Source organism: Pipistrellus kuhlii, unplaced genomic scaffold (genome assembly GCF_014108245.1).
Source record: "Pipistrellus kuhlii isolate mPipKuh1 unplaced genomic scaffold, mPipKuh1.p scaffold_m20_p_3, whole genome shotgun sequence".
NCBI lineage: Eukaryota > Metazoa > Chordata > Mammalia > Chiroptera > Vespertilionidae > Pipistrellus > Pipistrellus kuhlii.
This window is the reverse complement of record NW_023425529.1, coordinates 129,661,686-129,676,043: the sequence shown is the minus strand read 5'-3', so window position 1 is coordinate 129,676,043 and position 14,358 is coordinate 129,661,686. Positions and strand designations below refer to the sequence as shown.

The following is a 14,358-nucleotide window of genomic DNA, read 5'->3' as shown; positions in this document are numbered from 1 at the left end:
ACTGTGTATAGATATTAATATGAAGAAGCAGGTAACGAGGTGCAGGCTATGAATTATGCATCAAGAGTGGCTGATCTTCAATGAGGAAAATGAATTCAGCATGTAATCTAATTAGTGATGGAAGTCTATTACATCTAACTGCAAAAGCAACCGTCCTTGAAACAAATTTATTTACAGTCCATGTTACCACTTGAAACAACTTTGAAATGATGTGTAAGACAACAGCTTAATTGTAAAAATTTTTTGTTTGTTTGTTTCAGTTCTAGACCTGGAAGGCCTCCTAAGAGGACTCAGAGTGTCACTTCCCCAGAGAACTCGCATATCATGCCACATTCTGTCCCCGGCCTCATGTCTCCTGGGATAATTCCACCAACAGGTAAGAGTGTGCTTATTTAAACTAAAAAACAGTGAAAACCATCAAACGCCATAGCATATATAAGTTATATATATATATATATAATATATTTATGTAGACATTTTCACCCATTTGCTTATGTTTGCGCACACTGAGGTAAATTTATTTCCAAACTGCTTTATAGTTATCATTTCTTTATTTATAAAAAAATGAAAGAGCCTTATTGGAGCCCACTGCTAGAAGTTTATTCTCATTAATCCTCCACTAATATCAAACAACCACATATCATCCCTGTTTTCCTACTGAGGGATTGAAGCTCAGAGAGAGTGACTTTCCCAAGGTCAGGCAGCTGGTAGGTGTCAGTGGCTATGCAAACCCTTATCTCCTGGTTCTAAGCTTACTTCTCATTCCATTAGTGTTCCAAAATAGATTGAAATGCATTCAGACAAAAGACCGTAACAATGTCAAATAGAAACATCTCCTACTTTCCCTCAATCTATAATGTGAATTCATTTCCATTAGAGACATTTGAAAGGTGTTTATTATTAAAAATTTGATGATGTATAAGAGACTAGCCTTGACCACATAAACTTCATACCATAAACAACTTAACTGTTATGTTGCATGCAAAATAACTATTTAATTTCCACCAAAAATAACTATTTATGTTAATCAACTCTTTTATTCACTTGCACACATTTTTCACTTCACATGTTTCATCCAGATCCTGAACAAATTAAAATAATAACAATTATGATATTATTATATAATATATAATATTTGCAATCATTATCACCATCATATAAACTTATTTAGGATATATTTATATATATAAATATATATATATTATATAATTGCCATAGAAAAGGACTAGGATTTTTTTTTTCTGAATTCCCATATCTACATGTGTGTGTGTGTGTGTATGTGTGTGTGTCTATTCTTTTATAACATTTGTCTTTCTCTGTTCTGTAATATTATCATGGGATATATATATTTTTTCACATTCCATATTTGGTTGAATGCTCCTTAAAAACAATGAACATTTTAATTTATATTTATTTTTGTGGCAGCATGTGAACAGTTTATTCACCTTTGTGGACTTTTATCAAACATCTGTTGAACTGAATTTGAAGCTATTTATTCATTTTATATTTCTGATTTTTTGCAGTAAGGTACCACATTATAAACTTAACAGTAAATTATTTAAAGCCCCATAGAGAATTGAATTTTTATGCTAATTTGCTGATGAAAAATCAAGACATAGAAAATGAAATTAATAGCTGAAAATGACCCAATTGCAAAGCAGCTGTCATTATTTTTATTTGTTTATATTTAGTCATATTTCTCAAACAGAATCCTACTGCCTGAAATTCTGATTACACAGAAAATAGGGTGATGAAGGCCTGGGGTGGGGAGTGGAGGAGGGCGAGGAGAGGTCAATGGGGGGTGGAGGGGTGGAAAGGGAGATCTGTAATACTGTCATAAATAAAAATTAAAAACAATAAAAAATGGATTTGAGATATAGAATGAAATAAGTAGTTTTTTTTTTAAGTTTTAATGGTTTTTAGTTAACTAGATAAGATTTCCTGATTCAAATATTTGTTGTTGTTGTTTTTATGTAGTGCAGAAGCCAGATGGAACTAAAATCTTAACTTTTATATTTAATATTTGTAAGACTCAGGTGTACTAGAAGAAAGATCTAAGAATCTTTGGAAATAAATTTCATAATAAATTATGTTTTGGAGATTTTAAAAAGTAATCACTTTTAATAATCATTATTTAATATTTGATAAGTTTGTGTTGATTATCACATATTAATAAATGCAGTTACCTGATGAGTGAAAAGTATTCTAGATTATTTTCATATTAAAAGGAAAGATCTGGCTCAAAATTGCCAGTGAACATTTAAACTTTGAAGGTGAAGACAGTCAAAAGTTTATTACCAAAAAAGATGATGAAATAAGGTGATGTCATCATATTACATGGATAGCAACACCTCACCTATTTAACACCATCAAGTGGCTTTGCAGTATGTGGAGTTTGTGAATAACTGGTGATCATATGCCAAAACTCAAAATCAAAATATTAAGTTATTTTTGATAGGCCTCTTTCTGGCCTTTGGGACACTGAAGATAATTAAACACATCTAATATTTATGGGCACTTATTTTTTAATTAGGATCGCTTCATTTATTTCAGTGATTGTGCTGTTATCAGACATGTTTTTTTCTTTTCATTTACTTTTTAACTTTTGTTCTATGTATTATATATCTTGTGAACCCAGAAACCAGAAATTCTTTTAAGCTTATTAAGCATTATATTGAAAAAGACCTCATACAGTCATGTTCAATAGAAGAAGGAGAAAATACAGAAGAGTAAACTGGATTGAAAGTGGGTCTTGGCCAGTGCAGCACTCTGTAGAGCTCAGTGAGTGGCTTTAAGACAGGGTGTGTGATTTCATTATTGCCTCCTTCACTTACTTTCAACTTTTAGAGATTGGTCCAAAGATTTGAAATGACCAAAAATTTGCCTCTTGCACATAAATGATGTTATCCTAATATACTTAATATGATTGTTCTTTTTACATATCATTTTTGTAGCTGGATAAGTTTGAATTTTAGGGAATATAGAATAGCTTCATCCTTGAGTTATTTGCTATCTCAAAATATTGACATGCAATCTAATGGTGTTAAAGAAATCTTATAATTCTCAAAAGAGTATAATGTTTCTTCCAGCATATTGGTGAAATATGATTCAACATGAATTTAGAGACTTTTATGTCCCAGGACTTTATTTATATTTACTATATTCTTTTCCTATATTTGTTACTTTCTTAGGGAAAAAAAATGTCATTTTTTTTTCTTTTGAAGTTGGGTGAAGTGTTTTATTTATTTTTGTTAAACTCAAAGAAAAGTTAGATATCAATATTGTTGACATTAAGCAAACTAGTTTTTAAAAATATATGTACTTTTATTGATTTTAGAGAGGAAGGGAGAGGGAGAAAGAGATAAAAACATCAATGGTGAGAAAGAATCATTGATTGGCTGCCTCCTGTATGCCCCAAACTGAAGAACCAGCCCACAACCCTGGCATGTGCCCTGACTGGGAATCAAACTGCAGCTTCCTAATTCATAGGTCAGTGCTCAAACCCTGAGCCATGCCCGCCAGGCCAAACTAGTTTGGTGATATTTCTTCTATGTCTTTGACTTTTGAGTTTATAATTTTAAAAACTTGTTTCCAATAGTTTATTTATTGTATCAATATCTTTGAAAGACTTGGAAGTCATGTTTCTAATACTGGTAAGACAAATAAATAAAAAAAAATGTAAGCCTAAAAAAACACACACACACACAAAGAGGAAAATACCGCCCCCCCTCCATTTCAAATGCTAAGATTTAAATTGTAGTCTACCTATGAACATTGACTTGTACTTTTATACTTCTAGTATTAATATTTGAAAAGCATTACTGATGCAAATTTGCTTTCAAATTTTCCAGAATTGGTCCTGTAAAATAGAAAATTCATTAATATTGTCCTAGCTGGTTTTTCTCAGTGGATAGAGTTTTGGCCTGTGGACTTAACTAAGGGTCTTGGGTTTGATTCCGGTTAAGGGCACATGCCCAGGTTGTGGGCTTGATCCCTTGTTCAGGGCGTGCAAGAGGCAGCCAATTGATGATGCTCTATCATCATTGATATTTCTATCTCTCTCACTCTCTGTTTTTCTCTAAAATCAATAAAAATAGATAAAAAGAAAATTCATTAATCTTTACAAACTGATAAAAACCTATCAACCTAGTAATTGCCTCATTTTTTCTTTTCAACAGTTAAACATTGAACTTAAATGATATATTTTCCTGAAAGCTTCTATTTATTTCAGGAAAAAAAATATGGCTATTTTTATATTTTTAAAAGTCTTCTCAGCTCTAACATTACATATTTTGGTATATTTTATTCAGTTATTCACTTGTTTATTCACTTTTCCCTCTTACACTTCATAAAATTCATTGATTTTTGTTTCAAATTTCAATATGCTTCTTTAACATATTTGAATCGCTTTTTGAGTCATCAAACATAGTGTGCCAAATCATGTTACCTTCATCTCCTTCTAAGTTATTTGAGACATGTTCCCATTTTCAGCTTTAGTTTCAGAAGGAATATATAAGTTTTTTTTTTAGGTTTTTTTTTTAAACCCACACCTTTGATATTGCTTATGGAGTTATTTGTTTGTTATTTTGGTTTCTTAAGTAGACTTGTGTGTAACTTTAGAAGGGGGTGTGGGCAGTTGGTGATAATTTCCAAAATTTATGGTCGTCACTAGATGCCATAGCAACCAGCAGTGGAAGTCAATGAGAGAAAGAAGGCTCTTTGTAGAACTTCACAATGCAGTACCTCCTGCAGTTCTCCCTACATTCATATGAACTGAGCACATATCATAAATCATTTTTTATAATAAATACCAGTTTGAAAAAAATTCATCCTAGCAGCAAAGTTCTAATAACTGGAATTATGTATATTTTCCAGTTAAGAAAAGGGCTACTTAGAAATTCTAAATAGACCTCTCTTATGCCAGGAGAGTAATTTGGCCAAATTCTGATTTTTATCTATATGATAAAATCTATGAGGGCAGAATGAAAACTAGTTTTGAAATGCAATTTTATATAAGTACTAAAAAGTAACTCAGTGAGTCCCAAATGTTTGCATTTTACATCAAAAGAAAAGTTATCTATTAAATATTTCAAATGCACTCAAGTTAAATAAATGAATAATTTATAGTTTTGTTTCTTGGGCCTGTCTATTCTCTCACAGTGACCTTATTAGGCACATAACCAATATGCATTCAGGATAAATAAAGTAATTGTATGCACGTAGGCATTATATTTAAAATTTAGGAAATTATAAATGAAGTTTTATCTTTTTTGGAACAGGATGAGACCAGGGCAATATTAACTGATAGTTAATCCCATTGAAACATCATTCTCTTTAGCAAAAGATCATAGCAAAGTATTTTCATGTGTATTCAGAAATCAAAAAAATATTTTTAAAGTTTGTATCTTTTATTTTTGATGCTAAATGTTAATAACTAACAACATCCACACTAACTCTTTTTGTATTATCAACATTTGTAATATTTTAAACCCATTAAACATTTCAACTTCTGAGGGGGAAATTCATAGTATGAAAATGTGCCTTGTATGTTGAGAAGTTTGTTTGTTTGTTTGTTGTTTTTAATAACAAAGTGTTGTATTCCCTGAGGAGACTCACAAGTAATGATAACAGAAAAATGTGCAAATAAATGAATTGATCATCTTCATTAATAAATTACAGATAACAATCTCCTGAATGCCTTACTCAAAGAGCAAATATGATATAAACTATTTAGACCAATGATATTTATATAATATTTGTATGTTTATATTTTCGCATATTTATATATAAGAAACGTTTGTGAAGTTTAATCACTAGACATTTTGAGGGTAAAATTCACAGTTTCTACAAGATGTGGACATAACTTTGAAGGTCATTATCAACCTCCCACATCCAACAAGTGCCTGGGCAAAGTATTGTGAGGGGCCAAAGCATGGTGTGGTAGACATGCACATGAACAGCCTTGGAAAAATTTGAACATTTTTGTTCACCTTGATATCCCAGTGTGTAAAATATTGCTTGCTACAGAGCAGGTATTCAAGAGAAATATGTGTTCTGTGAATATGACTAATATGTCTATAGTAAAGAATTTCTGAGAGGAATTAAGCTTCAGAGTTACAAATGTAAATAAACACTGGTATTATAATGCAGTTTGTAATATCTCTCTAACCATGGTTAGGATCCAGATGAAAGCTTTTGAGTTTAGAGCCTAAAAAAGGTGCACTAAGTAAATGAAGGGCATTATTTATTTGTTTACTAGAGGCTTGGTGCACAAAATTAGTGCACGGGGTGTGTGTCCCTCAGCCAAGCCTGCACCCTCTCCAATCTGGGACCCCTTGAGGGATGCCGACTGCCAATTTCAGAAGGATAGGGACTAAACAGTCAGTCGAACATTCCTCTCACAATCTAGGACTGCTAGCTCCCAACTGTTCACCTGCCTGCCTTCCTGATTGCCCCTAACCACTTCTACCTGTCAGTCTAATCTCTCTTAACCACTCCCCTGCCAGCCTGATTGATGCCTAACTGCTCCCTGCCAGTCTGATTGCCCTTAACTGCCTCCCTTGCAGGCCTGGTTTCTCCCCCCTCATCCCCCTCCCTCCCCAACTGCTCTCTTCTGCAGGGCTGGGTCCCCAGCAACTGCCCTTCCCTGCAGGCTCAGTTGCCCCCAACTTCCCTTCTCTGCCAGCCTGGTCACCTCTAACTGCCCTCCCCTGCAGGCTTGATCACCCCAACTGCCCTCCCTTGCAAGCCTGGTCCCTCCCAACTGCCCTTCCCTGCTGGTCATCTTGTGGTGGCCATCTTGTGTACACAAGGGCCAGCCATTGTGTGTGTTGCAGTGATGGTCAACTTGCATATTACTCTTTTATTAGATAGGATATGTTAGGACATTTAAACATTGTCATCAACAGTTGATGAAAGTTATATCCCTAAATTGATGCTGTAGAGAAGCAATATTTACAGAAATAAAATGGCAAGCAGAACATATTAGTCTTCAACATTCTTTCATATCTCTATATCATTCACTATGCCATATAATTTTTAAGGATTGGAAATCCTCATTGGACCCAAAGTATCTTGATATATAACTAATTTAGTGCTTTTATGAATAAAATACAACTTATAATTTAACTGAATTTAAATATATCTTTGATATTGGGAACTAGATAATAAATGTACTTATTTTATTAAATGTATAATATACATTATAATCAAGCATTTCAATAAGTTACAATATGCCTTGAGTCTGTTACTACTGTAGAAATTCATAAAAATCTTTTTTTATAATCTTTTAGAGAAAAGATCTGTTATTTTTAGATTTAATTAAATAGCCATGCATTACTACATTTCTGGACTAGCCTCTCCTCTACTTAATTTAGAAGAAAATTACAGTCCTTTCTTCTCTAATTTGTTTCTCTCTCCCAAGTTTCTATTGAGTTCTGCAGTCTCATATGGGCCATAGTAAGAGTTATAATCTATTTATAGGTCTGTCTCAATAGATTTGTAACAATGAAGTTCCTAATATCCTTAATTGACTAATTGCTCGGTATTATTTGCTTCTTTTTTAGTAATATGATGCCTCCTTTGACAGTTGAAAAGTTTATTTACATTAAGAAAAGCAAATCTGATTTTAAAAATCAATTCATGATTAAAATAGTGGATGGTGTGTGAATGAACTGGGGTTTTGTGGATTACCTATTTATTTGTGAGATTCTCAGTGTTCTAATTCCTTAGGTGTACAATATGTCATATGTTGTTTTTTATTGCTGACTGCAATTTCTCGACCAGTAGGAGCTACTAGCTCTATCCTGTTTTCCTTCTTAAGCAAGAAATACAAATAGAGTGTATTTTTCTTTCAGGACAAACAAACAGCTTTGCTGTAGATACATGTTGAATATTCTTAAAGATGTTATAGGACAAAAGTCATTCAAATCAAGATAAACATAATTATTTGCTCATGTCCTTTACTGTCTCCTATAAACTTTCCCCTCTGAGATTTACTTCAAAGTTTTAACCCTTTCTTTTAATGATGGGATTCAGGTTTGTTGTTAAGGTTTTAACTATACCATGCTCAAACTTTTTAACATTTTCTCCATGCATTTTGGAGATAAATTTTACATCTTCTCTTGTCTCTTTGTAAAGAAGTAGAATTGCTAATCGAAAATGTTGACAGGACCAAACATTTCAAAAGAACTTGCAAATGTCAGAAAGATAATACAACTTTTCATTTAGTGTCCTAAAATATTTATTGCTCTAGTAATGAGTCATCATAAGACCTGATTTGAAAACATTCTGCATAAAAAACACCAAAGGAATTTATTAGGTTACCTAATCATGTAAGCCAACATTATACTAAAACTTCTGAAAGTGCTAATATAAGCCTAAACTTAATAGATATGAATATAAAATCCAGATAAAGGGAAACAACAATACTATGAAGTTACTCTGCACTTCAATTAACAACTGGAATACTGTTTAGTCATGGTGACATGATTTTTAGTAGAATATTGACAAATTGGTGAGCATTAAGAGAATAGAGTAGCATAACAGGAATCTGGAAATGCTGGTGATGCTTAGTCTTAAGAAGATGTGCAGAGGGTCTGGAAGGGGATGATAGAGTAGATTCATATTGTACTCATCTGCCTACAGAAATCTACCTGACAGACAATCATTACTGAGAGGTCTGTGTTTGCTTCCTACCATAATCAAGATCCTTGCTACATGGAGAACTGCCTAAGCATAGAATGTATAACTCAAAACTTCTCCTTTAGACAGAAGTTTTTTGTTTTTGTTTTTAAATTGATATGAGATGTTGTTAGCCAAGGTTTTTATATTTAATTAATTTTTATGACTCACATTGTTCATGGCTGAAAAAAGAGAAATGGTTTTTACAAAAGTTGTCTTCCTCCTTGACCATCAACTAACTATCCATTTTCTCTCTTAGCAACCACTGTTGTTAGGGATATTTAAAGGTAATTTTGCATTGGAGGAGGTAGACTGGATAAGACCATCTTGTTCCTTTCTAATTATAAAATTTGATATGGTCTATTTTATTTTACTTTAAATTATTCTTTCAAACTTGATATGCATTTCTAGTTAAATGGTGTCCATCCTTCAAGGTTTTTTATCCTACCTTATATGTCTATCTCTATCTATCTCTATCTCTCTCTATCTAAGAGTTAATATGCAAATTAGGCCAGGACATTGTAATGGGTCAGAACCAGAAGGGAGGAGGTTGTGTGTGCAGGTGGGGCCTGGAATGGAGATAGAGACAGAGACAGAGACAGAGACAGAGACAGAGACGGGAGGCCCTGTCAGAGACAGCATGGAGGCTCGGAAGGCCCCAGGGCCGACACAGGCAGGGTGTCCAGGGTATGCTGCGAGTCAGATGCGGGTTCTGGCCCCCGTGTTGCTGACCCAGCCTGACTCCTGCTGTGGCCAGCGCTGCAGATTCAGGAGCAAGTCCTGGCCCCCCGCGGAGTGCCTCCTGGCATGGCGGGAGGTGGGATGCCTCCTTGCATGATTTCAATCGCACACTGGGCCTCTAGTTATTTCATAGTTCTTAAGATAGTTTTTTTTAAACATTACTTTTGAGGTATATGTTTCAGGTTTATAAGTTATTATATAGTGTTCATTAGACTGGTTTTCATAAGTGGAATAGTTAATTCATGTGTAAAACTATGACTATGGCAAGCTAACAAATACTTGTGTCTCAATTAAAATAAATATTTAAATCACCCCCTTTTTTTCCCCCCTCTATCTTTTCACAACTATTCCATGAAGTGGTGCATAGCTTTAAATTTAATAAATAGAAATGGCAGTAATTGACAATAATATAAACTAATGCTTATAGTTGTAGGATTTGGAGCTGGAGTAGAAAAATAATATAATATTAACAAGTAAAGATTATCATAAATGATAGAAGAAATACATGAACTCTTTAAATGATTTACATAAAATATCTTGAACTTTACCATAAATTACTTTGAATTGACTTTTCAATTAAAAAAAATAAAGTCTCCAAGTTAGGAATAAATTCTTGAAAACCATAGGAAACTTCCAGTCACACCACTTTTTAAATGTATAATAATTAAGCCATTCAAATGTTTTAATTCTTCATTTCTCACCTGCAAAAATAATCTTTTTATTATATCAAAATGACTTTTCTTGTTGAATTGAGCTAAATGTCAAATGACACAATTTATTCCAGCATTCTGCAAATGATGAAACTAGACAAAGATAAAGTATTATTATTATAACTAAATGGGATGATCCAATTATTATTGATTATTATTGTTGATTTTCTATTCTCATATCAACTTTATTCTATTTAAGAATAAAATAACTTTTTAAATGTATAGGCTAAGTTTAGAAAATCTTAGTTATGCAAGTTGTTCAAATTCATATAAATGTACTCCATAGACATAGTTAACACTAAAGTTTGGTTATTACATGTTTACTTTTCAGAACTTACTGGTAACAGTTTTCTTTTATAAATTTTTGGTTGTGGGCAAAAGAAGCTTTATGGGTATGACATATAAGACTATTATATGTTCAAACTATATATTGTTTTCAGAAATATGCATACTATAAATTGTCATAGACCTTAAAGATGCAGATGCCTTTCGATTGATTATGCTATGCTATTTAATCGTTCAATATGAATTGCAGTATACTGTGAAGTAAACAATGAAGTTGGATTGCAAAATGATAAAACTGTAACCTAATTCAATAAATTGAATCAGATTACATAAACACTCTTGGACTTCATTAATAAAGTAGTCAGTATAATTAATGTGAAAGCCTTTTATCATATTCACTTGTTGATATATGGCTCAGGATATAAGCAGTAGACTAAACTCTTTCAAGTTCATCTTTACTGCCATTTCACATTTTAATTAAAGTTGCCGTAAGGCCAATTCTTAGAAAAGGCCAGTTCCTAGAAAAGGCCACCAGGGATTTGATTCTTTTATCTTTGCTGATTTTAGAATTCAATGAGGTGGTTATGATTTTCTTTTTAAAGGACATGTGTTTTTGAAACAGCATGGTATTCGCATGGCTCTTAAGTTGAACTGGAAAGTCTGGCTTTCATTCTTTTCCTTATCACTTGCTAGCAATGTGACCTTGACTAATACCATCTGGCCTCACTTGTTCAATCATCACAAGTAGATACTGGTACCTAAAACACCACTTTAGCAAAGAGAAAAAATGTTAAGGGACTTGTCCCAAGTTTCACTATTGTGTGCTAGAGTCAGTTTTCAATTCAAGCTTTCTGACTCCAATTTACTGCTTATTTTCCTACATTAAGCTGCCTTCTGAAATACTTACTTTATCCTCTATAAACCAAACATCATAAGATCTGCCTTATCTCCTACTTGATAGGTCTCTGTGAAGAACAAATGAGCTAATGTATCACAAAATGCTTTCAAAGTCTTATATAACAGTATGTCATCTGATATTTAGTTTCATTATGATGATTTTCAAAACAGGACTTTTGCCTTGTTCAAAACAGAAGCCAGTTGTTTACCTCTCTGTTTGAACCTATCAAATCTGGGAATGATGGTACCTTTCCTAAAATTATGGTATCAGATTATAAACATTTCTTCAATATTTTTTTCTAAATTTATTAAAAATATTTTTATTGATTTCAGAAAAGAAGTGAGAGGAAAAGAGAGAAAGAGATTGAGGTATCAGTGATGAGAGAGAATTGCTGATGGGCTGCCTCCTGCACACCCACACTAGGGATCTAATCAGCAACCCTGGCATGTGCCCCAACCAAGAATCAAACTGTGACCTCTGGTTTATAGATCCACACCCAACCAGGGAGCCATGCCAAGCAGGCCTCAATTTTTTAATTCACATGGTATTGGGCTGAAACTGTCTCTCTAACATCCCCCGAAGGGTCTCAGATTGTGAGAGGGCACAGGTCAGGCTAAGGGACCCTACTGGTGCATGTTTGGGACCAGGGAGTGACGCAGGAGTTTGGCCAGATGGGGAGGGACTGAGGGAGGACTCCAGTGCATGTTCAGCTTGTCTCTCTCAGTCCCAATGGGTTGGACCCCAGCAGCAAGCTAACCTACTGGTCGGAGCATCTGCCCCTGGTGGTCAATGCACATCATAGCAAGCGGTTGAGAGTTCTTAGCATATTATACTTTGATTGGTTGAATGGATGACCAGGCACTTAGCATATTAGGCTTTATTATATAGGATAGCAATATTTTGAAGTTATTCTCACCATACATAACTTTTAAGTTATTTATTTATTTATTGAATAAATTATATTTAAGGATACCATTATCATGTGACCTGTCAATATGAGTTGTCTTTTTTATTTATAATGTCAATTGCTTTCTCAGTATAAATTTCATGACATAATAATATTCTAAGATTTTTTAAATTACCATGAGCTTCACATCAATCATCTGTAATAAAATACTATATGTAGCAATGAAAGGATACTTAGAAGGTAGACATTTTAGAAACAAGCACTTTACTCAAATATTAATATTGTTATTTTAATGAAATCAAGTAGATAGCTTCTTTTGTTATTCTTTAAATTGATATAAAACTATTCTGTATCATTACCCATTAATGCAGTATCCTATATTCTCAACAGTAATATTAATTTTCCCTTGAAAATTAATCCAGTTAATCCAGTTAATTTTACCTAGATCACTATTGTTCTTGGCGTGAATTCAATAAAATCTATTGCTTCTAGCCAAAACTGGTTTGGCTCAGTGGATAGAGCATCAGCCTGTGGACTGAAAGGTCCCAGGTTCGATTCCGGTCACGGGCATGTACCTTGGTTGCGGGCACATACCCAGTAGGGGGTGTGCAAGAGGCAGCTGATTGATGATTCTCTCTTATTGATGTTTCTAGCTCTCTGTCCCTCTCTCTTCCTCTCTGTAAAAAAATCAATAAAATATATTTTTTTAAAAATCTTTTGCTTCTAGGGTTCCTAGGCATTAGTGTCCTAAATTTCATAATTATAATTAAAAACATGTGACATAGACTATCCTTATATGTCCATGTTTCTTTTATCTGTATGAATCAGATATATTTAAAACAAGACCGTGGCCATGTAAAGATTTGAATATGCTAATGCTCTTTTCTTTAATTTCTCTTCATAAAATAGTATTCAAAGTACCTTGAGCTAGAGTTTTTTATAGTAAATATTTATTCTTATTTTATATAAAAATGTATATAGATTTTTATAACAAATATGGTTATTTCAACAGTTCCATCATTAATATGACTCCAAATTTTATCTCAATCTTCAGAACCTAAGATTTTTTTGTTCCATTTCCTTCATATTTATAATAATTGTGAGTATATACTTGTTTTTATTCACTATTTTCACATTAAATTCAATGAACAGAGTATAAAAATTATTTCAATAAGTTATGGCTAGTAAACTTTCAAATTCTACATTTATTTTCTTATTCTGCTTTATCTGTTTTCCAAAGAGGGGGGGGGGGGTGTTTCTGAGATTCACAAAAAGTTTAGTCTTAATAGGAGAATTAACCTATAGCATTTTTTTTTATTATTTTACAATGAATCTCAAAATCCAAATGAAAGATTTGAATATTAGGACCTTGACTTGACTCACCTCTGCTTAATTTTGACAGTTGTCTTAAAGTGAATTTAGTGTTTAATGAAATTTTCTGGACTGATAACTCAAGACCTGAAGAGAACAATTCTAGTAGTGAGAAAGTAATTTTCTGGCCTAATTACACCTTCGACCTCACTACAAAGTCTGTCAACAAAAGTGCCAGGTTTGATCATGATTTTTTTGACGTGTATTCACCAATCTATTTCACACAGGAGACTTTTAACAATAGCATTTGGTATTTGCAACCTAACTAAGATTTTACTTCTGGGAATCAAACCTCAAGGAACTGTTGCTTAAATCTCTTTTAGAGTTGAAAATTATGTGGATATTAATGAACTTTATGTATTACAGTTTTGGGAAATCTGAGTGGCTATATTGAGATGCAAATTATATAATATATTAGGAAATGAGTGATAAGTTGGTTTTAAAAAATTAACAACTAGAGTCTTAGGAATCTATTTCTTGTCTGTATTCACTCTGAAGGCCTAGTAGAAAGTTAGAAAATCTAATAGTTTGGAATCTATAAAACTAGGCTCTTAATGGGATCCTTGATTAAACAACTTATATTATGTATGACATTGGCAATTCCCTTTAATGTCTGAGCCTGAATATTTCTCTATTTCTGAGATAAAATAGTTAATGTTTAATTGTTTAATTGTCAACCCTTGATTTTCTCCTCCAATAACTTTTGATTAGAAGACATTTAACTGTTGCATTAAAGATCTGCTCATGATTTTTATATGAACCCA

The 14,358-nt window shown here is 33.0% G+C and overlaps 1 protein-coding gene across 1 annotated transcript in view; it reads left to right on the top strand.

Annotated features, from left to right (window-relative positions):
- The window catches only part of DACH1 (dachshund family transcription factor 1), a 425,048-nt gene that overhangs the window by 174,114 nt on the left and 236,576 nt on the right, over positions 1-14,358 (top strand). Inside the window, exon 2 of the mRNA XM_036456831.2 lies at positions 261-376. Coding sequence (XP_036312724.1) covers positions 261-376 — 116 coding nt within the window. The remainder of the gene's footprint in view (positions 1-260; positions 377-14,358) is intronic.